This window comes from Helicoverpa zea, chromosome 12 (genome assembly GCF_022581195.2).
Source record: "Helicoverpa zea isolate HzStark_Cry1AcR chromosome 12, ilHelZeax1.1, whole genome shotgun sequence".
NCBI lineage: Eukaryota > Metazoa > Arthropoda > Insecta > Lepidoptera > Noctuidae > Helicoverpa > Helicoverpa zea.
The window spans coordinates 3,615,714-3,641,158 of NC_061463.1; the positions used below are offsets into that span (position 1 = coordinate 3,615,714).

Here is a 25,445-nt window from a genome sequence, read left to right on the forward strand (position 1 = left end):
TTTAAAAAATAATAGTTTGAAGTAGATACCCAACTTGCTTAGGTAAGTATGCAGGTTTAAATATTCTAAAAGGAGTAATAAAAATACCTTTTTATAAAACATAAATGTATTGAAGTTGTACAACTTGGAAAGATAACATTTAAATACATATACTTGCTAAACATATAAATTACAAATTGTCTTTATACTATTCTAACTTCAAGCTCTTAACCGATACTTAACACATAATTAAACAATAAAAATATACAAAAGGTGACTAATTCGACAATAAACTTAAATAAAAGTACTTGATATCAGTTTTGCGTGCCTTTGGCCGAATGTCCAGTCAATTAATCACAGCCTTTAAAGGCACTAATAATTTAGTTTCACAATAATAAGTTCGAACTAATACAATATTGTTGTTTTAACTCCTACATCATATCAAATTCGTGTTGGGATTCAAAATAGGTGAGTGTTTCTGTTGGAACACCAAATCTGTAATTGGGCACACCAGGAAGAAGAGGCGGTAGCTGTTGGTCCTGTTGTTACATAGAAGTACAGTGCAGTTGTTGGAAGAAGCGGGCACGTGCGATAAACAGAGAAAATTGCATTAGTAGGTTGTTACAGTAAATAGGTAGAATACAGTTAAAAGAAAGAAGAAGCGGTGATGAAAAGAAAATGAAGAAAAAATAATTTCGATGCTAAATTTGAGAAATGAAAAGACGAATATGTTAATGCGCATGCATGAATTATATAAATGGAGAAGCTATACATATTGATCAGTTTAGTAGTATAAAATAATAAATGGATTAATAGCATTAGTTCAGAATATATTTTTGAAAATCACAACGTGCAGTTTGCATCCCTAACAAAACTTATTTTGAGCAATTTATTTTTTACGATTAACTGGTGCTACTGAAACATTTATAGTATTTCTGTTAGTTTCTGTAGCATGAGGATTAATTTTCATTTGGCCTTGTACTATGTTCATCATCGAGGTATAGGGACTGTCCGGCGTTTGATTTTTCTGCAGGTTACTTTCAGTCGTCGCATTATTGTCATTGTTACGAGTATTCTTACTATCATAAACTGTATTTTTCATAGAAACATATGCATGGTTTGAAGTCTGTTGTGCAGGTGAAGATTTACCGGTACCTCCACCAGCGCCAGGGCTGAATCCATTCTGCGTTACCACAGGGTTATGAGGTCTCGGTGTAGTCACGGTTTCAATTTTTGGCGGGGTTTGTGTGCCCGTAACAGAAGATGTTTCAAAGGAATCGTTTCGATTTACTTGAAGGCTATTGGACCGTGAGGAATTACCTAAAGAATGCAATGTGGATGAACTTCCTTTCAAACTCTCTAATTCTTTTGAATACACCTCCTCACTTCTTTGAAATCTTTGAGCGTGTGACGTCAATGGTGACCTATTTTGATTTATAGATGTGGCGCTTAATGATCTACTTGGTGAATTATTTTGAACACTATCTATTGATGTAATATGTTTATTTTCAGTTTTATGATTTGATTTCGTTGATTTATTTACTTTGACTTCCATGGATCCGTATGCACTGTCCTTTGTTGAGCTGTGAGAAGAACTTTCTTCTTTCATGCCATATCTTCTAACCACATTGGCAGGTGCTACGGCTTCTATATTTTGTACGTCATACGACAACGGATTTCTTTCTGGTACATGTTTAACACCATCGATAACTTCCCCAGTTCTTGGATTGATATGTTTTTCTGTATCAAATCGTAAAGTTACCCTATGGCTCTCATCTATTGGGTGATTTCTTGTTCTATGCTCTAATTCTTGATCGCTATCTTCAAACGTAGCTTCAAGGTTTTCCTCCTGAATACAAAAATAAATACGTAAATTAGAAAAATAATATGCCATCTTCCTATTCGGATTCTTAATTAGTTTTAAAATACCAACCTCCTCATCAACTTCTTCTATTACACTATTTTGTATCCAGTCTCGGATTCTTTGTTTCTTTGCTTGTCTGTCTACAGTGGTTTCGATACCATTGTCTCTAAAGTGTTTCAATAATATGTTTTTCTCGTTGGGGTCACTGTGGAAGCTGTACATTGATGGACACAACTCATCTATATCTTCTCCAGCTGTAATATTAGATTTTTTAAATGTATTACAAATTAAGCAAATTATACGTAAGTATACTATTTAGTTACAGCCTATTGCGGCTACTGTACTCACCGACTCTATCCGTATAACCCTTGCCCAACCATCTATCATCTAAATAGCGGGGTAGTTCTAAGAAATTGTACGCTCGTTTTTCTTCTCTAGGCTCTATAAACTTTTTGAACATTTTCTGTGCTCTCGAAGAAACCATCTTCCATAATTTCGGTTGTCTCTTCAGTGGGTTTGAACTATTGTACCAATTGTAGTAGCTGCAGAGCAAACAAAAATAGTATTATTATATGCGACGTTGTTTCCTTAAACTGCGGTGGGTAGGTAAAACTCTTATTAATGTACATATGTTGACCTATTATTTAATCGGATTTCGGTATGAAGAAAATGCAATACATGTAGTTTAAACTTTACCTAGTGTACCGAGGGTCATCAAAAGCTGCTTTCTGCCAAGGTAAACATCCAGTGAGGCAAATGAAAATAACGATGCCAAATTGCCAAATATCATGGGTAATTAATGCTCTGAAAGTAGAGAAATAAACAAGCGTTAAATCGACGCCAGCAGTATTTACATTCTTCAATCTGTTTTGGATTGTTATTTGGTTGTAAACAAAGTAACCGGTTACTTATGTGTGAAGCTCTAAAATGTATTTTCTCACTTGTAACTGCTGTCCATCGATAATTTTAGGACTTCAGGTGGAGAATACGGTAACCATTCATTTCGCCTTCGAACAACTGATTGGACCTTTCTAGTTTCTCCAAAATCACATAGCTTTATTCTTGAGAAGTCTGACTTGAATATGAGAATATTATCGAGCTTAACATCTCGATGTACTAAGTCTCTTTGGTGGAGATGTTCCAATGCAGCCGATAATTGCTTTGCTACCCTTTTGGTGTGAATTTCACCAATTCCAGTATCAAGCATATTTGATGTGAGGTCACCTGCAAAAGAGAATGTTGATGTATTTATCTCAAGTATTATTTGTATTGTGTTTTAGGAGCTCCTTAAAACCAGTTTGGTGATATTTTATTACAAAAAGAACAGGTACACCGGCATCTAATACATGGTATTATTAATGAGAACTGGCACTGGAAACGTGCTAGATTTAATATTCATTCAAATCACGACGTGTTTTGGCAACAATCCAATTCAAAGTGTGTGTGAACCGGAGTAGGCGAAACCCAGATTACTGAGCGTTTAAATGATGATTTACCATATGAATTATGGACATTATATTAGTCTACATCATAATTTTATTATACATATGAAGTTATCTTACCCAATGGTGCATATTCTTGGCAAAATACATAGAATCCTGCAGTCTCAAATGCTACGTCAAACGTAGTTACTATATTTCTGTGGGCGCTTAAATGTAAACTATAATGGAATTCTCTGTAGAAATCTCTAATGGATACGTAAGGTTTTGGTAAGGCTTTCAAGACAATTTCAGTATCCGAAGCCCTATGTTCTACAAGCAAAATTTTTCCAAACCATCCTTCTCCAACTATTTGTAGAATGTCAAACTCTTCTACTAGGCTCACCTATAAATAAAGATTAGCATATAAATACGCGCTGAAGTTTTTATCTGTGTTATAAAAAAAAATTCAAGATATAAATCATACTTTTTCCAATTCGAACTCTCTGATTTTATGAATAGAGCCGGTCAGGGCCCTTCTCGAACCATTATTCATCTTGATTGCCACAAACTATACATTCTCGTACAATCTGCGAAGTAAAATAAGCATTGTGAAGCTTTTGTAGTTTCATACTAATTTTTGTGATTTTTAAATATTAGGCATAGCTCTTCCCGCCAGGTCGATTGGGCGGTTTGAGTCGTCCCAATTTCTCACGAAGTCGGTGAGTGAATGCTCTTGGATGAACGCCAGGACCTGATGTCTACTCCAGATCCAGACAGCGAGCGAACGTCACATCGTGACGTCATCTAACGTCTCATCCTAGATATGTTGTGATGTAATGAAAATGTTTCGAATGTTATATTTTTGATAGAAATTGGAATGCTTGCACCATCGCTGTCACAATAATTTATATCTCTCATAAATAAATAATTGGATTGCTTTCATATCAATTTTATCGTTACTTTTGATTTTGAACATCACTATTAGGTATATAAATATATTTAAATCTTTCAGCTGCTGAAGCTATTGTTTCGTTTTTAAAATGACTATGGTACCGGCTATCGGATATCAACCTTTCAACTTATGCCTTGTATGGGAAACTATTTATAAAGAATGCAAGTTCATTCCCTTATACACTTAACTGATTTTTATAAAAATATGTATTTATGTAAGTATGTAGGTGATGTGGCTGAAATGGAATTTATAGCCCATTTTCGCACAGTTTATCGATACTTGAAAATATGCAATAAACATGCGTAACGACGCTCCTACGCAATGTCAGTTAACTCTTTAAATCTATTGTAAAATGTGTGAGGAACAAATAAAATTCAATGTGGGCTTATTGGTCTTTGGTCAAGCAATAAAATATTCGCATAATAGTCATCCGGGCGTTATTAATCACACAAAGCATGAACAGACGCTTTGTATATGTTTCGTGATATTAAACAGAAGTTTCGGAATCTTCCAAATGGATTTTGAGGGTATGCTCTATATTGGGGTATTGTTATCGAATACAATTTATATTTAGGGCAAAAGATATCGATGTGTATCGATGCCTGGACCAAGGTAATATTCGTATTTGTCCAAAATAAATATTGCAAATAATATTTGTTAACAGACTACGAAACACACAACAGGAAAAAAACAGCACAATATCCTATTCATTTTTAAAAACGGAAAAGTTGGAATTGAATAAATTAAAAATAAGACTTGAATGAAAAAAATATTTTTATCGATTATGTATTTTATGTTTTACTTTTTTTTAGTTATATCTACCTAATTATTTATATTTGTAGCTGTATTATTCTTTACTCTGCAAATACTAACATGCATGAAATAAGATTTACTAAAATTTAATACACGAGAGTAGTGATAGTCAAGAAACGAGTTAAAATTAAAATTCATAAAAAATGCAACGTTTTGGGAAATGAAGAAAGGAATAAAACACTACCAAACGAGATACTTGATAGCTAGATACTGATATTAGATAAGAAATACCTTGAGATGATAATTAAATAATACCTCACTTTAGGTGAGGTCAGTTTTTAACACATTTATATGTTTTTTTAAAGGTTACCTAAATCGTTGCAGATTCTTTCTTAATTGGATGCATACCTACAGTTATTTTCGCTAAGACATGCTTAAAGATTCGTGTAATTATAATTTATAAGTAACGTGGATGTAACCCATGCAGAAAAAAAAGCAGTCATTATTTTTTTTAATACATACTTGGTTCGCATTTGTTTAATTCTGAATTAAATGCTAAAACAACATTTATTCCAACAATAGCTGTACCTACGTTAAATTGGTACTTACAGAGTTATTGTCAGTGCATTAGTGCAGTTCAAGAATAGAACCTACTTAGAAGAGCTAAATGCGTAAGCAATGCAGACTATTAACAATTTTGCATGTTCTATTGGATTTTGAATATACTTGTGTGCATACAAATGATGACGTACATTTAAGTATTTAAAAATTTTTTTTTTTTTAAGAGAAAGGCAAATCCTTTTGCAGTCAATCTTAGTAAGTTAATAACAATTTTAAAATCATAATAAATTATTATATAGTGTAACTCTGCCACTCCAATTAAAGGCATCGAATTTTCTGATAAGAAGTAAGTGCAAATGTTCATATAATGTTTCTAATTAACAGTAGTATTGAAACAGCTGAACGGGTAATGAAACTATTTGTAAATGAAAACGCTTCAGAATATTAGTAATTTTGAAATGAAAACCTGTAACTATCTACCGTTGCCGACTTTCAGGTGCTTGACCTCTCTACTTATCCTAAGAAAGATTGAAATAGTCTACAAGCGTCGTACTTACTATTGTTTGAAATATATAATTATTTACGTACGTAATTTATGTCGCATTAAAAATATATTTCAATTAACCTTGCAGTACATAGCTACTTTGGTATTCGATTGATAACATAGCTAAACGTCGGTCATTGAAGGTGATTTTTACTACCACAAACCAATTATAGCAATAGTAAATATTGCAGTCTTATTTCAGTTATTCCTAAATGCATTTTGGGGTTAACAACCATCGCATGCCTCAAACTTACAATACATAAATGGAAATTACCAAAACTCAAAGGGCAGTCGCCCTTGTTCATATAAGTCACACAATACACTTGGACTGTATCCAATCACTTGTACCACTCAAATTTCACATGGCCCCGACTTTTCATTATTATTTTCATAATCACTGGGGTATAACACTATAAACACACCAGGTTGCAGGAGATATGGCTATCGTAATAAGCGGTATATTTGTGGCGTAGGGCGGAACGGGTTGGGCGTGCGGCGGTGGTGTTCCTACTGGCGGCGCGTACGCAGCGACACCCGGGAGGTTATTTTTGTGCTACTGCACATACAAAAATCAATTTGTGACGGAAATGTTACGATCAACGACCTGGTAAGTGAAAACTAGAAGTGCATTTTCTTGTGAAGCGAGAAAGTAAACGGGATTTATTTAATTAATTCTATATCAAAAAGCGGAGTATCGTCTTTCAGTTTATAATCAGGTCTGGCTGGTTCAGCCGGCTTTATATATACACAGGTAATCACATAGTCGTAGTTTTTAATAGCTTGTCTGTATCCTACATTGTGTGAACTATTAACCTACATATTAATTACGACAACGGAAGCAGGTAAGGTGTATCAACGTTCGGCGTAGGGATCTTTCTAACAATCTGCTAGTATTTAACATTAAGAAATAATTTATGCGGTAGGTGACCAGGGGCCCGATTCTCCTAATTTTACTTAAGCAACATACGATTCACGTTCGACTCGATTCGACTGATATCCGATCCCGACTCGATTACGATTGAAGCGTATATGGCATTCCGCTATTTTTTCTTTGAAATAAACGTTTTTATCCTTTTCTGTCATTCAATAATGAATTATATTGTCTGCAAATGATTTACGATTGCAAAATGATTGTACAGCAAACTACCGTATAGACCAAAATGACCAAAATAGCAGACCAATCAAATATCAATCGAATACGATTGGTCTTTTATTAGTAGCAGAATGCCCGATATGGTTAAAACTGCTATTGCGATCATATTGCGATTCGATTTCTATTCGATTTTGACATTATTAACTTAGGAGAATCGGGCCCCTGTATCTTCTTTTGATATGAAATGTTTTGTTTTGTTAATTTTCCCTGTTTCTTATTTGCAAATGGGCTTTTATTAGACATGTAGACCATTCATCTAACATGGTTCATATGTTTTATTTTCAACTGTAATTTAAGAGCGAAGTTTAACTTATTAACTTGGTAACTGTAGATACTGTCTTCTACAATACCTCAAATAACTCGGAATTCAGTAGAACTTAATGGACGATGTCGAAGGGAAATGTCGTGGTGGCCTAGTGGGTAAAGAACCAACCCTTCGAGTATGAGGGCGTGGGTTCGATTCCAGGTCAGGCAAGTACCAATGCAACTTTTCTAAGTTTGTATGTACTTACTACTCTCTCTTACTACTCTAAGTAATCTTAGACACTCTCACTCTCACTCTCTTACTACTCTAAGTAATCTTAGACACCAATGGCTGATAAAAAAGGTGAAGGAAAATATCTTGAGGAAACCTGGACTATAAAGTCTGAAATCACCAACCCGCATTGAGCAAGCGTGGTGATTAACGCTCAATCCTTCTCCGTGTGAGAGGAGGCCTGTGCCCAGCAGTGGGACGATAAAAAGGCTGTAACAGTCGAAGGGAAAGATCTTACTTCAATCTTAAAAAAAAGAACACTGCTGCAAAACTAGTCAACTTAGTCAAGAAGGTTGGTACCTAGTTTATGATAAAAACATCCCTCTACAACCAACGGAATATAGGACGGATATAAGAGAAACGTAATATGCAAATGAATATTCCGTGAATACCTATTTCCAGCGTTCACATTGCCATTGTTAATGTCGAGCAAAACCTAATAATCATTTTTGTTTTATAGGAGCCCACTAAAATATTAATTTTCACTCAAATGCTTACTCTTCACTGCTACACGGCATCAAAAATACATCATCTTTAACAATTAATAAGCTGTATAATCGTCGCTGTTCATGAGATACAGCTTGGTGATATACTGATAGACAGACAGCGAAGTCAGACATCGAATAGGTTCCGGTTTCACCATTAGGGCACGGTATCCTACAAACGGTTACTTTGAACTGTTATTTTGTAAATATTCTATACTTACTTGTGCGCAACACTACACCAGAAGTGTCGATATGGTTTTGTTTCCTTCTCACTTGAAAAAAACTGGCTTAGAGTGGTTGAGACAACAATATCGACTGTGGGTATAGACAATTATAAATTCAAAATGGTTGTGGAGTGTTTGTTATTGTGATTTGTCAATGTCAATATTATTTTGCACAAACTTGTTTTCCTTTATTTCGTCGTTTACAAGACGGACCCAGTTTATTCAGTAATATTAAATTACTACTCTTTGTTACATGATTTTATAGCATCATGTGTGGTACGTATTACAGTTACTTACTTTTGTAAATTTGAGGTTATGATTTTGTTTTGTTATTGTTCCAATATTCACCTTGAATGGTTTTTCATTTAATTTCCTTGGGCTATTTACTAATAACACTCATCAACATCTTCAAAGGATCATAGTATATATTATCTTTTACAGGACCGAATACTATTTTTACAAAACTAGAATGTTTGTCAATGTTATCAATACCATTTGTTCGAAAGTTTTTTTTTGCTGTAAATTGCACGTGGTTTATGGTAAAAGTTAATCAAGATAGACAAGAAATATATATTTGCAACATGAGTAACTTACAAGGTTTATGTACAAACAAGGTATATGACGGGTTTTTGTTGGAGCAAAGTAATATTTACTTTAGGCTACACAAAAATATGCCATAAACTGTTTACTAGACATTAAAGCCTCCAAAAAGGGAAATGCCAACACAGCATATGAAAAAATTATATTTTTCTTAAACAAAATGACATTCTTGCTACTGTTTTCTAAATTATAATTATATGTCTGATATCGTTAAAGTCAAATTAAGCATTCATATTCATTGAAAAATTCAATAATAACAAAACAATGATTAAAATCATTATACGAAACTATTGTGTTTTGACCTCTTCAGTAAAACAACATCCAGTACGAATTCAAAAAACAACAACAAACAGCACTCTAATTTGATTCTAGCAATTGACAAGGAATAAAATTAAAACAAAACTTTATTCTACTTATTTTTATGAGTACCTTGATTCGGGTAGTGGTTTCACCCGATTCCTGAAATAACTGCGTTTTACACCTAGATAAAGAGTATTATACATGTTATTTATTTAAATGTGACATACAAAAATATGCAACATTGGCAGACTTAATGCCACAAGGATTCTCTACCAGTCAATTATCAGGTTGAAGGGAGATGTCCTGATGCACATTGCACATTGGCAATAAAATCGATTGCACGTAAATAAGCAACAAGCAAACACAAACCAATCTTTGATTTTAGTACTTCTTATGCAACAAACTAAACATTATAATTTAATGATTGTGCAAAAAGCTAGGTTTCAAAACAGAAGTTATAAACAAAGAGATCTCATTCAAGTTTTTTCAGATAATTTATAAATAATTCATACAAAATTAGGTATGCAGACGGTTTACAGAGCAGTATTTTGGTTTCTTGCCAAGAGTAAGTTCCTCATTCTTTCTTTTGGCTACAATGACTTTCTTTATTAGATTCATTAACAAGAGTAATAAATAATAAACGTTTGGTATACAGTTGATTCACATTAGTCAAAAAAACATAAATAATTCAAATAAATAATATAATATAATAATGGCGTCCTCGGCCGATTTCGGCCACGGCAACTGTTCTCACGTAAGGAGATCAGCCAGCTGCACAGGACATATTATTATAGTGCACGAGCATTTGCGCAGACACAGGTGCACTCCCTATTCCTTCACTCTCATAACCCGATGGGACGGCAATCCGACACGACCGGAAAGAGATCAGGCGCAGGACCGACATTTACGTGCTCTCCGATGCACGGGTGAATCAATCACCAACTTCCAGACTACGGGCTGCTTTGTGAAAGTTTTTAGAAAACCCAAGCGATTTCGGCCCGACCCGGGAATCGAACCCGAGACCTCGTGCACAGCAGCGCAGCCGCGGTTGCTACCACTAGACCAACGAGGCAGTAAAATAAATAACAACATGCATTATTTAGTATAATTGGGTTGTGCTTTGTATTTTTGAGTGCCTTTGATTTTTATTTTAAAGCACCTGAGAGAAGGATATGGGTATATTTAATTCCACCCATATCCTTCTCGGATATGGGTGGAATTCGATTTTTTCTCACTAGTAGATGAAAATCCTTTTAAGATTGTTGGTTCTTAATACCTTATTGTGTTACCCATAAGGCCACGCTATTACAAAACTTACCTTTACTTCTCGATCATCGGTAAAATGCGCGGGCGCTCAACATTTTTTAAGTCATAACGCGTTTTGTATGTATAAGACCTTCTTAGCAAGTCAATAGCAATAAATGTTACATGAACTAAGTATATTCATTGGCAACTATTGAGAGGGGGTCTGGATTAGTTTCTTTTGCGATAAAACCGAAAAGGTTACAACACACTGTATTGAATAGCTACATGAACACTTGCACTCGGCCCTCAGAACGTTAAGTAGATATCGTGGACTGCAAGCAATTTGCTATGACACTAAAAACTAAACTTTAACGTGCTATAAAAACGGATCCAATTGCTTCGCGTTTATCGCTGTTTTAGACTTTGTGTTTAGATGAGGGATGTAAAACACTGGTTGTCGGGAACTCGAAATTGCATGACATTTTTATAGTGGCGACGTTGCGTAGTGAAAGTCTTTCGTCTATTTTTTGTGGTCATAAAACTTTTCAGTACTAAGTTGTAAAATGTTACTATTGCCTGTTGCCTTTCGATGGGTCGTCAGTAAACTATCGGAGCGTCAGGATTCTAATTTATTCAAAGTCTGTTAAGAATCGATTTAAGGTTTTATATAAATAATAATAGGCAGCTAAACGAAAAAGGCGAATAGAATCTTCATTTTCTTATTTATAAAATTGCCCCTATTTACATAAAAAAAGAAAAATAAAATATGACTATGCCACTACTACTTTGATAGTACTTCCCCCTATTCCTAAACAAAATGCAAAAATCCTGTATACAGGAACAATTAGCCAAGTATGCATAAAATTTTCTAGACTTTAGCACATTTCGACGAATTCCTAGTTTTAATGACAGCACGTTCTTACGAGTTAAAGTTTACCGACCGCAAATCACTTAATAGACATTTAATAGTTGTGCATTATATCACTACTAATGATTGGTACAAACTTCAATTGTAACGTGCATTTGCATTGCTAAGGAAGATCATTACGCGTTATTGCACTGGTTTGATAGTATGGACAGTTGGCAAAAAAAAGAACTCATTTGATTGTAGTTGGATTTTTGGATCTTCTTCATATTATACCTACCTAGTTACCTAGCGAAACTTACAACCTTATTTTAAACAATCTCAATTATTTGATTCAGTACATGAAGGTTGAGATCCTTGTGGAAAAAAGATTAACGCTCATTTTCATTTCGATGTCTATAATGATTGCAGTGAATGGAAATAAGATTGGTAGACATAAGTTTAGGTCAAAATTCCATCTCCAATCGCAAAACAACCAATAGATCGGTTATTGAAGTCCGTTAGGCTCGTCAAGTTCAAAAAATATCATACTATGAAAAGTTCTACATTCGGTACCTGCCTGTACATTCACAATTACCGTTTGGAGCAGGTAATAAAGTATGCAATTATAAAGAACAATCGTCTTGAACCGTCAAAGTTTAGAAGGCAATGGAGATCGCTCATTGTCTTACTGCACGACGCAATTATAGGAGTGTGCATTACATTATACGGAGCTTGGGAGGTGCTAAAGATATGCAAATCTATTTATTTTACCGAAGAACCTTCTAAAAATTCCATTTACCAAAATGTCTTTTTGATATTTTTTTTTTGGAAAGCTGGGAAATCATCGAGTGACCCTCCCTGCTGTTGATGTAGTCTGACTTTGTAATCCTTCTATAAGTCCTACGTATATCGGGACCGCGATAGCTCCTTCCAAAAATCCCGTAGCCCAACACTTCTTATGATCTTCTCCATAGGCTTCTGAATGACGTGATCGAGAAGTAACATTCTTACGGATACTTGTCCTTCACAGTCTTCCCGAAGTCGTCACTCAGACATAACGAAACAATCTTTATCCCCCTAATTGACATAAACATAGACCAGACCACACACTGACATTTGACCAAATATCTCCATCTACGCATCCGAACACAGTAATGATTTCATGTACAATTTCTAAGTGACTCCTTATACGCCGTCTGTAGGACCGTTAAAGGTACACGGTAACAGGGGCCCGATTGTCCTAATTTTACTTAAGCGACATACGATTCACGTTCGACTGAGATCCGATCCCGACTCAATTACGATTGAAGTGTATGTGGCATTCCGCAATTTTTTCTTTGAAATAAACGTTGATACAATAATGAATAATTTTGTCTGCAAATGATTTACGATTGCAATATGTTTGTAGAGCAAACTACCGTATAGTATAGACCATTACACCAAAATAGCAGACCAATCGCAAACCAATCGAATGTCGTTGGAATACGATTGGTCTCATATTAGTAGCAGAATGCCCGATATGGTTAAAACTGCTATTGCGATCATATTGCGATTCAGTTTCTATTCGATTTTGACATTAACTTGGAGAATCGGGCCCCAGTTTGACATTAAAAGTTTCCAATTAAGGCCTGGAAGATAAAGGCGGGTAATCATGGCCCGGTAGCTGTTCTCGTGCCCTATTGGGATGCGGCTCCAGTACAGTTTGTTTACCTTTGGACTTGATTGATAGATAATAGGGGCTACCGCTAATTAGGTAGTGTGGGTTAACGGTGTTAGGGAAATGTTAATGAAGGACGGTTTGGAGTAATTAACTAACCCTAGAAGCCTAATCTACGCCTGCGAGACGTACACGCATTCGAATATCGTTTGTTTTTTTTCTAACGGTTGAAGCTAGCGCGTGGTGCTCCTCTGTTACCTCCGTGGCCGACGGGAGCTAGAGGATGGTGCCCGTATCGTTGAGGTAAGTCCCGCCATTTTTGATTTATCGAAGTGTTGCACGCCTGCGAGACGTATGTTTAGGCTTTGTGTAACTTTTAACTGAGATTGAGTGATTTTACTATTGCTTATTTTTCGTATATTTTATATCTTTTTTCGGCGTTGTTTCAGGTATAAATATGTCACGGTCTAATGTATTAGATGAAGACGATATTTTTGCAATTTTGAACGAGGAAGACAATCCTTCTCAGGAAGATTCAGATTCCGAAGTTGAGGATAACCAGATTATCGACAACGTTCAAAGCGAGGACGAAAATAATGAAGTGTCTGAGTACGTTTCGTCTTTACAAGAATCTGGAGCCTCTGAAGAAACCGACCCTACCCTTGTTGCAGAAGCTGGTCCATCATCTGTTGCAGACCGTGTTTTACCACCTACCAACTCGGAGCGGATTTATCGTGTTCGTAATCGTACTCAGAATGGACATATTTGGTCAACTGTTAAAGCTCAAATCTGATTAGTTGTAATGTTTGCTCTAAGAATAGATATTAGCATAAAAAAAAATATTTGGTATTCAAAAATATATATATGTTTTAGATGATTTTGAAGAAGTTAATTTTTTTTGTTCCAATTTATGCATATTGTGTTTTTGTTGTAATAAATAACTGTAATTATAGTTATAATTAATAACAGTGTTGTTTTATTTTTAGTTTATATTCTAAATTAAAATTTCTGCTCAATAATAAAAATAATAATTAAGTAATGTACCTAAAATCGGGGCTTTTATATGTGTACGCCTCTGAGACGTATGTTAAGGCTTTGTGTACGTTCGAAATAGATTAGGCTTCTAGGGCTAATGATGGCTGTTTTTGCGGTGTTGGGTGATTAGGTGGTTGTTTTAATAGATGTTTGATTACTGGGATTAAGTGAGTTATTTCTGTACCTATATGTTTTTATGTTTGTGGCAGGTGGTTGTATAAGTATTAGGTACTGATGTTCATATAGTTTTGGTAATCCAGCAGATTTTTGAATAATTTTGAACCTAGTTTTCTGAAAACATGCCAAGGGTGAAAAATAAGGATGTGTAACGGTCTCAAAGACAATATTTTCAATGACAAGACGTCACGAAGCTCCTACGTAAACTGCGCTCATTAGCCATAATAAAATGCTAATAAATGACGTATAATATTATTTATAACACGGATGCACCAATAAAATGGGTCTTACGTAGTTAGTTCTCACAATAATGACAAAAGCGGAGTTTAAAACATCTCAAGCCACCATATTTTGTGCTAAAAAAACGCAGTATTTTTTTATATTTTCTATATCTATTTCCGAACAGCAGCCATCTGATTTGAATCCCATGTTAGTAATTGTGAGACATAGGTACATAAAGATGATGCCCCAATGGAAAAATAAATATGCAATACTATTTCAGACCACACAATCGAAATAAGTGCTCAGAATAGAATAAAAGGTACCCCAGACATTAAAGAACTTTAAGAAAAAAAATCGCTAGCGCAAGTAATTCCAAGTAAAAAAGTATCCGTGAGAAAGTACCTAAAACGGCGAATCAACGTTATGAAGGTGTATAGAACACCCTTCAGTCGTGTGTGCCCGTTAGCTAGATGCACGCCCGCGACTTGCCTCGCCTAGACGATTTAATTAACGTATTGTGTGCCCGCTGCTATTAACTGCAGTTAAGGCGAATGGTGCTCTGATGGATTGGTTCTAAAGAAAAGTTCAATTTCTTGCCTTGATTCGTTGTATGTTGTATCTGCTTCAGTTTCCGCAAAAAATGATTTAATCTAGATATTTTTGTTTGTAGCAATGTAAAAATAGCGTTGTTTACTCAAAATAGTGATTAAGAACTAACCGCAATATATCGATACAGTGGCAGAAAGTTAAAAATACATAAATTGAAAGTTGTACTGCCATGTTTCAAGTACCGGTAGTACAAGTCATATTCTTTTGCATAAACAAAACTTTTGTGAACGATAATACACTCCTAGACACGGAAGTTTCTCTACAGAAAAAAGCTTGGCCCCAAAATAAAACCCAGCGCAAATCCTCCCCTTAACATTGAGCCCTCGATAAGGGATTATGCACCATTATTATGCAGAGCTCTAAGGTTTCGGGAACTCAAGTTCTCGTCAATTAAGGTATCGGCACGGCCCATCTATCCATAGCGGCCAACCAGCCTGGTCTAAACCTAGAAGGCACAATGGCTCCGAATAATGAGACAACCGGTAAACGTTACTTAAATGGTTTTCGGTAGATGAAAGCTAGGAACATATTAAATGGCTCTTATGAGAGAGACATTTGAATTGTTGCCGTATATAGAGATGCTGTTGGATCCTTCGACATTTATGCTTCGTGTTATTTCAATATTAATGGTTTTGTAAGTAACAAATCAAACAGTTTTACATTTATCGTTACTACTCACGGGTAAAAGCATTATGCAAAAGCTCCGTCTTGTGTCCATGATTGAGAAGGTCACAGCTGTCGCTCCGTCTGAACAAGAAAATGTCCATTTCATGCGAAATCTTTTAAAGTGTATTTGATATTTAATGGCAGAAATAATTGCCCGGGAAAACGCTTTAATATCGCAGATATTACTATGATCTCAATAGTGTATTGATAGGTTAAGGGGCCATCGAGTATTTACAATTTGTTTACCGACTGCCGTTTTCTCCTAGTTGACATTTACGATCTGTAACCAATAGTATTCAATTGATAATATACGATCAATAACTTGAAGAAAATCTATCTCGTATAATCACTTTCAAGTACGTTCTATTCCTACTTTCCAGAAATGGAAACTTAATTTCATTATACATAATTGCATAACTTTACTACATAATTAGATGCTATCAAATGTCTAAAAATACGATTGATCAGATCAGAGACTCATTAGAATAGTCTTTTTGAACTTTTAACAAACAAAGTGTGTTGACATTAGAATAGAATTCCCGATAGTCGTGAGCAGTAGCTCTCCGAGGCTCTCTCCATTAAGATCTCAAACGGATGTCGACAAGCCTTGTCCCGTCTCTGGCGCAGTTTATAAGCAAAGCATTACCAGTGGAAAATCAATTGAGGCGCGCGTCGGAATGCACCGGGGAAAGTGAACTGGGCTGGGATGATTCCAACCCGAGATTAGATACTATTACCGATACTAAACAATGTCGGCGAAATGGTTTTAAATATGCATAAAATAAATGTAGAAATAGTTGAAGCAATGAATTGGAATTGGAAAGTAAAGGCTTTTTAGCCGACTTCCCAAAAAGAAGGAGGTTCTTGGCTTCAAGGGTCTTGAAAATATATTGTTTGCAGTTTTGAATATCTGATGAAAGATTCAGCTTCATTTTATAGCCATAGGTTTGTAGACTATTGCACAGAAATCTAAATCTAATGCCATTTCAATTTCGCTGCGATTAAAACCATTGAAATTTTCAGTGTCCGAGGAATGTTTGCTTACCGTTTTATACGGCGTGTTCTCACGAGTCGCGCGCCTGTTTAAACGTTCTGCGCAGACGACACGGATTTTAATCGCTACACAACGTCATTGGTGATTTATCGACCGATGTTGGCTAGACGCTTGGATTTTAATGTTTTGCTGCGAGGACACGCCGGTACTTGAGATTCTGTACAGGAATTTCAGATTTACAGATGTATTTTTGCACGGATTCGCATTCTGATTGTGTTAAACATGTTTAATATTTCTGAGTTGTTTGTTTCGAATGTTCAGGGAAGCTGGGATGTTAAAGTTTACTGTCTTACAGACCATCTCTCAAGTGCAACATTCTCTCGGCAACAATAGCCGTATTTTATCCACAATTTGATGGGATATAATTTCGAAACAATTATCCTTACATTTCTCACGGCCGCTTCCACTTGTCCCCCGAGAGACGTGGGCTGTGCCGACACGCCTCTGCGAGCCACATCATGTCTGACTGTCAACTGATCTCGAACCTATTGCGGGAACATTGTTACTTTTGTCGGAGTTTTGCAACTACATTGATATTAGGGACAAGTCTTCATTATTGTGGGTTTTGTTGATTCCAGTGACACAAATGTCACGCCTGTGGGGTCGGAATTTGTTTGTAGATTTCATTGGATGTAATGGTGCATTGTCAGTCTTCCTTCATTCTTCTTTGTCATACTTCTTTTTAGGGTTCCGTACCTCGAAAGGAAAAAACGGAACCCTTATAGGATCACTTTGTTGTCCGTCTGTCTGTCTGTCTGTCTGTCTGTCTGTCTGTCAAGACCCTTTATCTTAAGAACGCGTGGACGTATCAAGCTGAAATTCACATGAAATACTCGAGTCTATTGCCCCTTTAAGCTGTGAAAATATCAAACTTCTAAGCCAAGCCAATCAAAAGATACAACCGATTATGTCGATATTTTCAACAAATTTTCGACACTCGCAAAGGAATCAAAACCTACAGGGTACTTCCCGTAAACTCAGAATCTTGAAATTTGGCATGAAGCATTGTCATATCATGCAAATATAGGAAAAATTGCGAAAATCAAATTTTTTTAGTTATATAATATAATAAAAATATTTTAATAAAATGAAACTTACTACCTTATTTCTCACGAACGAATAAAGGTACCAAATTGAAATTTATACCAAATACCTAGGTCTATTGTCCCTTTAAGCAATGAAAAAATCAAACTTCTAAGTTAAAGCGATCAAAAGATACAGCAGTTTTACCGAAACCTTAGACGAATTTCCGTCACACGCTAGGGAATCAAAACCTACAAGGTACTTCCCGTGAACTCAGAATCTTGAAATTCGGCACGAAGCAACGTTATGTAGTACAGATAAAGGAAAAATTGCGAATATGATAAATTTGAAGTTACATAAAATATAAAAATATTATTTTTGCTTACATGACATAAAATATATATTTTTTAATAATTATAAACTTACTACCTACCCTTTCACATATGAACGCGTAGAGATATTACAGTTGAAATTCATATCAAACACTTCTTAAATCTAATTGTCTCTAAACTGTGAAACATTTTAAATCATTCAAAGGTCATTGGGCACCTTAGTATGGAAATCATACCCACGGCGGATACGAACGAAATATAGCACAGTATAATGATAAAGGCTCTGATTTACTATGGCATTAGTCGCATCAATGTGAACCATGGGAATCTAGAGAAAATCAGGTGTAAACATCAAATATTTTCCTCATTTCAATGGGAATTTAAACGACCAAGTTTGACGGATTTGAGAAATCATTTCTTTGTAGTGAAAGAGTATACTCGCCGTTTATTTCCATTGTCATCAGGTCAGGATCTGATGATGGAAATCCTGAGAAATCGAGGGCAACTATCAGAAATTGTAGGCATGCATAGGATTAAAACTTGATTCTCAGATGTGTGTCTGGTGATACTATCAAACAGTGAAGGTTTAGAGCTTACCTGATGATGAAGACGTGAGAAAGTCGAGAGAACTCTATGTATGTTTAAAAAAATAAAAGATCCCATTAGTAGTGAATTCTCATCACCTAAAATAAAATAAGCTCCAACACAAGGTTACGTTATAAATTGTAAACGAGTTCCCATAACCATATCTGATCTTTGCTATCGATCCCACAATGGCAGTTAAACCTATCTATGTGGAAAGACTTCGCCAATACGAATAAAATAAGCCCAAACACGTGGTAGTTGCAACATACCGTGGAGGAGGAGTTCCCTCGACTCTCTGTAGTCTCCATAATTAAATCAGCTCCAAACCTTCACTGTTTACCAGTACCCTCAAAAATATACTCACATGTCTGGTTTTGACTCGATGCGTGCCTACAATATTCAAGAGTTGCCCTCGATTTCTCAGGGTTTCCAGATCCTCATCAGGTCCTGGTCATCCGAATTGGCATCTTCCTTCTTTATGAAAAGTCTTTAACAATAAAAACTAGCATTGCAACCTGTACAATCCTCTGAAACTGCTTGTCTTTTATATTTTTCAAACGATCCTGGACATTCGTCTCCATGGAATTTTAATAAAATATTTATATTCAAAGAAACGTCATACCATTCTCCACGATTTAAAACTACTTTGATTCATGTCCACCAATTTTACAAAGCGGGTCAGATATGCCCAATGACCTTTAAGACATAATTAGTTATTTTCAATCAGATTTCTGAATGATGACTATAAAATGTTGTATATAAATAACTTTAATAAAATAACTTTTGCAAGGTACTGGCCTACTATTTTAGTTATATTATAAAATAAAAAATATTAACTATTTTGACTCTCACGAAATTACCATAACTATGATTGTTCTAAACTGAACGGTTGGCGCGAGACTCACTTTTTATCTATACAGGATTTGTACGGAACCCTCGGTGCGCGAGTCCGACTCGCACTTGGCCGGTTTTATTTCCTCGAAATCTTGTTAATTTTGAGCACACTAATTTTCTTCCTTAGCAAACTGAAATCTATAAAATGGTTGTCATTAAACTGTCTTGAGTGTTTATATCCCTTTAAGAATTTATTTCTGCTCATTAAAACGATTGTTGTTAATTCTAATGCTGATACATTATCATTTCTAACGATAAATAATTTTGAATATTGCCCACAAACTCAGTAAATTGCAGCAGTAAAATATTTACTGCTACATTTAATTAACACTGCCGGTGCATTCGCATTTGAATAATAATAAAACTTGACCACTTATATGCGCACCCTTAGTTTTACTGTTATAGCACAATTTATGCCAATCTGAATTTAATGTTTCTTGAGATCGTAGAAAATCTAGACTTAGACCATATAAAGTGTCGTTAGCCATCGAACGTAATTGATAGTAACCATTAAAATTAAATAAAGGATTTTCGAATCCATTCAAGTTATTGTAATCCGATGCATAACTAAAGAATTTTCTATGACAAACGAACCATTCAAGGTTTTTACAATCAATCGTCATATGCAGGGACATGGCTAAAATAAACAATTTGCTATTGAATTGATGAGTACGGTTCCACAAGAAGCATAAACACGAATTCCTTGGATTCCGCATTCCTCAGAACTAATAGTGTACACTTGAGCATGTAGGTACGATCAAGACGTTTTTAGGCGACCGTCATTACACGTTGTTAGGCCCGCGGGTGTGTTCCTTAATCCATCAAATTACAAGCCGGCCATCATCTTAATATCCCCCGCCCCTCAAGCAGGCTTTCAATAAACCAGTACCGCATTGATAGGCCGTAATTATAGTACGGTGGATGCGCTCACATAAACTTGCTTGCAGCGAATTTGTGCTGTAATTCGGCCTCCTCAGTTTGTATTGTGGGATTGTTTAGATCCTCCCGATACAATGCATGTTTGTTTTTATTAACGCACGGTGTTCCTTACAGCCCCAAGGATATTTTATATGCACATTTTGTTAGAGTATTTAGTATCACTTTGTTTTAAATACAAAGATTTTATTCAAAGCGACCTAACGCAGGTATTGTGTTAGAAATCAACAAAAACACGAACCCAGCTGCATTTAAATGACACCCTCATTTGCATACAAAGTTAGTTTTAAAAATACTGATGTTAATTATGTAAATCGATTCGATATCCTTCCTTTCAACTTTAAATAACGTTGCTTAGAAAGGAAACATGCCGTAAATATGTCCCTAAGTCGACCTCCGAAAATGGTAGTCGTAGCCATTTGGATTTATAATGATAATCCTATGAGTATATTAATATACAAACTTGATTGATTACAGTTGGCGCTAAGCACAAAATAATTGTAGGGATTTCAAATAACACACTCGAAAGGCGGCGAGCTTCATCTGATTATTGAAACATAGATGTATTTGATAAATGTTGTATTCATAATTGGGTTAAGATATATGATTGTATGTTTATGAATTATCGTTTATTTTATTTACTCTTCGCGTTCAGTTTATTCACTCACTGATTCATTCATCATCACAGTAGTTGTTAGAGAGTTAATTGATAAAAGATTTGCTGTATATTTCACTGCAGTCGGTCGTCAGTATTCGCGTACAAAGTTCGCGTTACTGCAAATTGTTTTAGCGACACATCACCGTTTTTACTGGCAGTCGGCCACTTAGTTATCGCCCTGAGCCCTACAAATCGTCCCGGGCTTTCACCGGTAAATGTCCTATGAAATTGCCATCGTGAGTCCCGCTCTGACCATAAAGCAGGCGACGCGTTTATGATCCAGTAATAATGTGCTAAGACAATGCTACGTGTGTTCACATTAAGCGATTCGTCTCTGCACATTTATTTCACAAAATTTTACTCGTAGCCTTTGTCAGTCTACTATTTTGAAAGGTGCTCAAGGTAGACGTTAATTTTGTTTATAAGCCTGAGGCTACGTGAGAGGCGTCGATGTATGTCGTTAGAAGCAGATGCAAATTTGTAGACGTTGCAATTTGAATTTTGCGCAAAAGTGATACTTCGAGTTCGTGAGCTTAGCTTTCCGTAGTTCTAAGAAAGTTTAACTGGTCCTGTTAACATTATAAGAGTATATTACGAACCCACTTAAATCTGATACACTGTAATTTTAATCTAATCAACATACATTTAAGTTAAGGCCTTTTCTTTGGAGTCTTCACTTATGTCTAATTATTTCACCAAAGTTGATGTGTAAATATTTAATATACATGTCCTACTGACAGACATTACTACTGTTCCAAATAGGAGAAATGATTCAGTCAGTTCAGCAATTGTCCGCCGTATAGCCGCAGGTCTGAACGGTACTCGGCTGCGTGACCGTGCCGCTGGCTTCTCCTAAATTAATACTCGATTGTGTTGCACTGGCCACATTGTCTCGGTGAGGTGGCGTGACAGCCTGTCGTTACATTGGAACACTTTCTAGTCGTGTTGTACACTGATTTAAGTGGAATTTGTTACACAAATAGATCCTCCGCGCCGCCTCCCCCACCAAGTCAGCCTCAAGGCTTTAAATAAAGTCCTCAGAGCTGCGGTTTCTGTAATTCCTATTTATTGAAGGCACAACGTTTTTAGCGCTGCACTGTGCGCTGAAGTTCGCATTCCCCCTTCTTTATACGCGTAGCGAGGTCAATAATTTCCTATTATCGTTCGCTAGCACCATAGGCGTATATTGCGCTACTGGATATCTTATTACTGAATATCTTTTCCAGTAATACCAGTACTATTTATTAGATTGAGTCGTGAGACCGTGGCGCGCGGTAGCCAAGCGGCTGAATAAAATAAATAAATAGGAAATGAATATAATCCTAGCCCTCAGGCCCCTCAATAAAGCAACGGTGTATTTGGTTTGCTTCTGGCTTCAATTTCGTACAATGTTTCGCCAGGCTTTGATTTATTGAACCATGCGTTTATTCGTATGGATTGCATTTCACAATTACCCCAAGTTTGTTAATAGTAACGGGAATTTATGATAAGATGTCAAGCGTGTCAGTTATCTCCATTCATTCGTGAACAAATTAGGTCTAAATATATCAATACGTCTGACATACATATTTATATCCATCATCAATAATATTCTTGTTTATTTGCAGGGCATTGCTAACGATTGATTAAATTGCATCCGCAACCTGCGCGCGCGCATATACTATCATGCATAATACTCATAGTTTATTGCTCTATTACACAACCATTATTTATGGCTCGATTGCTTTGCCATAAGCTATTGGAATGTCGTTTTTTCCATGCAATTAAACCGCTAAAATGATATACTTCTATTCAGGTTACCGGTGCTCGCGACGTGACAAGTAAAATATTGTCATCTAATCTGCTTTAAGGCGGGTTACGTTCAAGATTAAAATTTAAACGAGCACGCATGTTTCGTCAAATTGATTTTCGATTAAAATTACTTGAATGTAATGTACCATCTTATAACAGTAAGGTTTTAAAGTCGGTGATAAATTGAAGACTCAACAAACACGTAAATAAGGAGATGATCGCATGAAATGCTTCCTCTTAAGCGTTGCCTAGTTTCTTGAGCGCTGTTGACTTATAAAATACTTTATGATGGTAACAAATATCGCCAGTTTTATGTCAGGGATTCCACCTTGCCTCTCTGTTTCTATATTCTTAACAGCCATCTTTACGATAGTAATTTAGAGCTGTTTAATCTAAAATGGATGTAAATTGCTTCGATAATTTGTCATCTGAATTTATTAGAGCCTTTGGTTTATGGAGCTAAATTCCAGGGATGCGTTTCCAATCTCGTGTAGATAAAATTAGTGTTCGCCGATCGGATTTAATGAACTCTCGTTATTGTTGTAAGATATTTGCATAGAGATTAGTTTGGAAATTGCTTCCTCGATCATGTTCACGTGTATTAAATTGCCATTAAAGTTTTGTATCGACGCTTGCTTTGTGTTATGGGTGTTTTAAGTGAGTATGTTTTGTTTCAGATATAAGCAGGCGGCTGCGTGATGTTTGTTCGGTACGTACAATTTACATTTATTTCATTACCTAATTGATTTGATTCCATCAATTCTCGTATATGTTGTTACCGAAAGCCCAACAAACTGGCTTTCTTATTCTTGTATTTAAGTAAAGCGTTCTAGGCATCCCTAACTGCGATGAAAGCAGAGTTACAATATAATGTCTTACTAAGTTAAGCTTGTACAAAAAGTTCAAAGAACATGTGATTCGATTTTTCAACACACCCCATTGTAGTATACCGAAGCTTGTAGCATCGTTGTCTCCGAGTCTAACATTCCCTGTGGAACATTCAGTTGCACGGATCGTGCGGCACGCCTGCATAATGTGCGCTCGCGCATCCAAGACCTATTTTTTGCTGTACAGGGAGTGAATTTTAAATCGAACATGTCTTTATAAGAGCCGGGTTCCCATTTCTTGCGCCCGATACAAGACTTACAGACCCCTACTATGAGTGATCGCGACGTCTGATTATGATCGAAAGGAACTTCTTGCTGCAAGTGAATGACATTTGGCTTTAATTTTACGCTTGTCTGTTTATTTTTGTGTTTTTCTGACATTTCGTGGTCTATGACATGCAAGTAGACACGGTAAAAGTAAATCAATCATATTAATTTAATAGCTTTTTTGAAGTCTTGACATTTCAGAAAGAATAATTGAATACGAATTGTCTACGGTGTTCGGTCACTGGTCAGTGTACCCAATTACAACCACAAACAATGTTAGTTCCAAATACTAACATTTCTGGTGTTACAGTGCCGAATTGAGAAAAAGATACATAAATTAGTGAATACTAGAAGTACGATAAAAGATAAGTAGATACGTCGAAGTCAGTATCCATATTGCAGCTATAATTACGAATAAATTAAACACGATGCAACTGGCCCTAAGTTCTAAAATCTTAGCCAATTAGTGTCTACTGAATTCCGCTATTGTGTTAATAGCTTAGCGTTCGTTAAACAAAGCCGATCGGTAGTAAGGGCAGGATCTCTAGTTGCATGTAACGGTAGCGGCTAATACAATAATGTATAGCCCCGGCTTTGTTTTAGAAATTGAGTGGTTGTACGGTCGTGACGACGCTGCGCTTCTTTCCATCTGCTTAGACCTTTGCGTATTGCAGAGGTGAATTGTGTTTGGGCTTGCGGTTTCATGTACGTTAGAGGCACACCTTCACGTTTAGATTTAGGTCACGTTCGTACCTAAAAATGTCTAGCGCAGCGAATGCCTAACCAAGTTCAATAAATATTACATTTGACACCTCAGATATATTGGCCCGATCAACACTTTTGTGTGAGTCACGAAGTAGTAAATTCTGTGAAATCATTTAATTTTAACGGCATTTAACTTTGCTTACAAGATGCGTTTTAACAATAAAGATAATGTAATTACTATTTACACTTGGCGTTAGTGTTTTGAATTTAATTTTAATCCCGTTTTCAATATTACAAACACAAATGGATATTGTTTATTTCTTGTCTCTGCGTTCTACGTTAGCCCCGGCTCCGCCCGTCGGACACACCCCTGAGGTATCTACTCGGTTATCTGCCCGTGCGATATTATGAACAGCATTAATCTTTTTAACATTGACTTTATTTTACTAGAAGAGTCTTCTACCAACTTTCTAAATATCGACAC

The 25,445-nt window shown here is 35.9% G+C and overlaps 2 protein-coding genes across 3 annotated transcripts in view; one reads left to right on the forward strand and one right to left on the reverse strand.

The window, feature by feature from the left end:
- Positions 1-88: 88 nt before the first annotated feature.
- On the reverse strand, positions 89-6,583 carry LOC124634891 (serine/threonine-protein kinase meng-po-like). Its single transcript, XM_047170557.1, has 8 exons — positions 6,349-6,583; positions 3,749-3,851; positions 3,406-3,667; positions 2,785-3,067; positions 2,540-2,647; positions 2,192-2,385; positions 1,913-2,097; positions 89-1,828 (listed from the first exon to the last, which is right to left on the reverse strand). The coding sequence occupies exons 2-8, from the start codon at positions 3,815-3,817 to the stop codon at positions 869-871; spliced, it is 2,061 nt and encodes a 686-aa protein (XP_047026513.1). The 5' UTR covers positions 3,818-3,851; positions 6,349-6,583; the 3' UTR covers positions 89-868.
- Positions 6,584-6,631: 48 nt separating this feature from the next.
- The window catches only part of LOC124634892 (protein N-terminal asparagine amidohydrolase), a 67,131-nt gene continuing 48,317 nt past the window's right edge, over positions 6,632-25,445 (forward strand). The window contains exons 1-2 of one of the 2 annotated variants that reach the window (XM_047170560.1): positions 6,632-6,681; positions 23,780-23,811. The gene's annotated coding sequence lies outside the window, so the exon portion shown is untranslated. Of the gene's footprint in view, positions 6,682-8,599; positions 8,748-23,779; positions 23,812-25,445 lie in introns of those variants that run through there. The other variant, XM_047170559.1, reaches the window with a different exon arrangement.

What these genes read in the sequence shown, in the direction of transcription:
- LOC124634891 (XM_047170557.1), bottom strand. Translation starts at nt 3,817, where the DNA reads ATGAATAATGGTTCGAGAAGGGCCCTGACCGGCTCTATTCATAAAATC. An exon ending in GAGAGTTCGAATTGGAAAAA is followed by an intron (nt 3,668 to 3,748) that starts GTATGATTTATA and finishes CTTTATTTATAG; the next exon opens with GTGAGCCTAGTAGAAGAGTT. An exon ending in TAGAAGAAGTTGATGAGGAG is followed by an intron (nt 1,829 to 1,912) that starts GTTGGTATTTTA and finishes TTTTGTATTCAG; the next exon opens with GAGGAAAACCTTGAAGCTAC.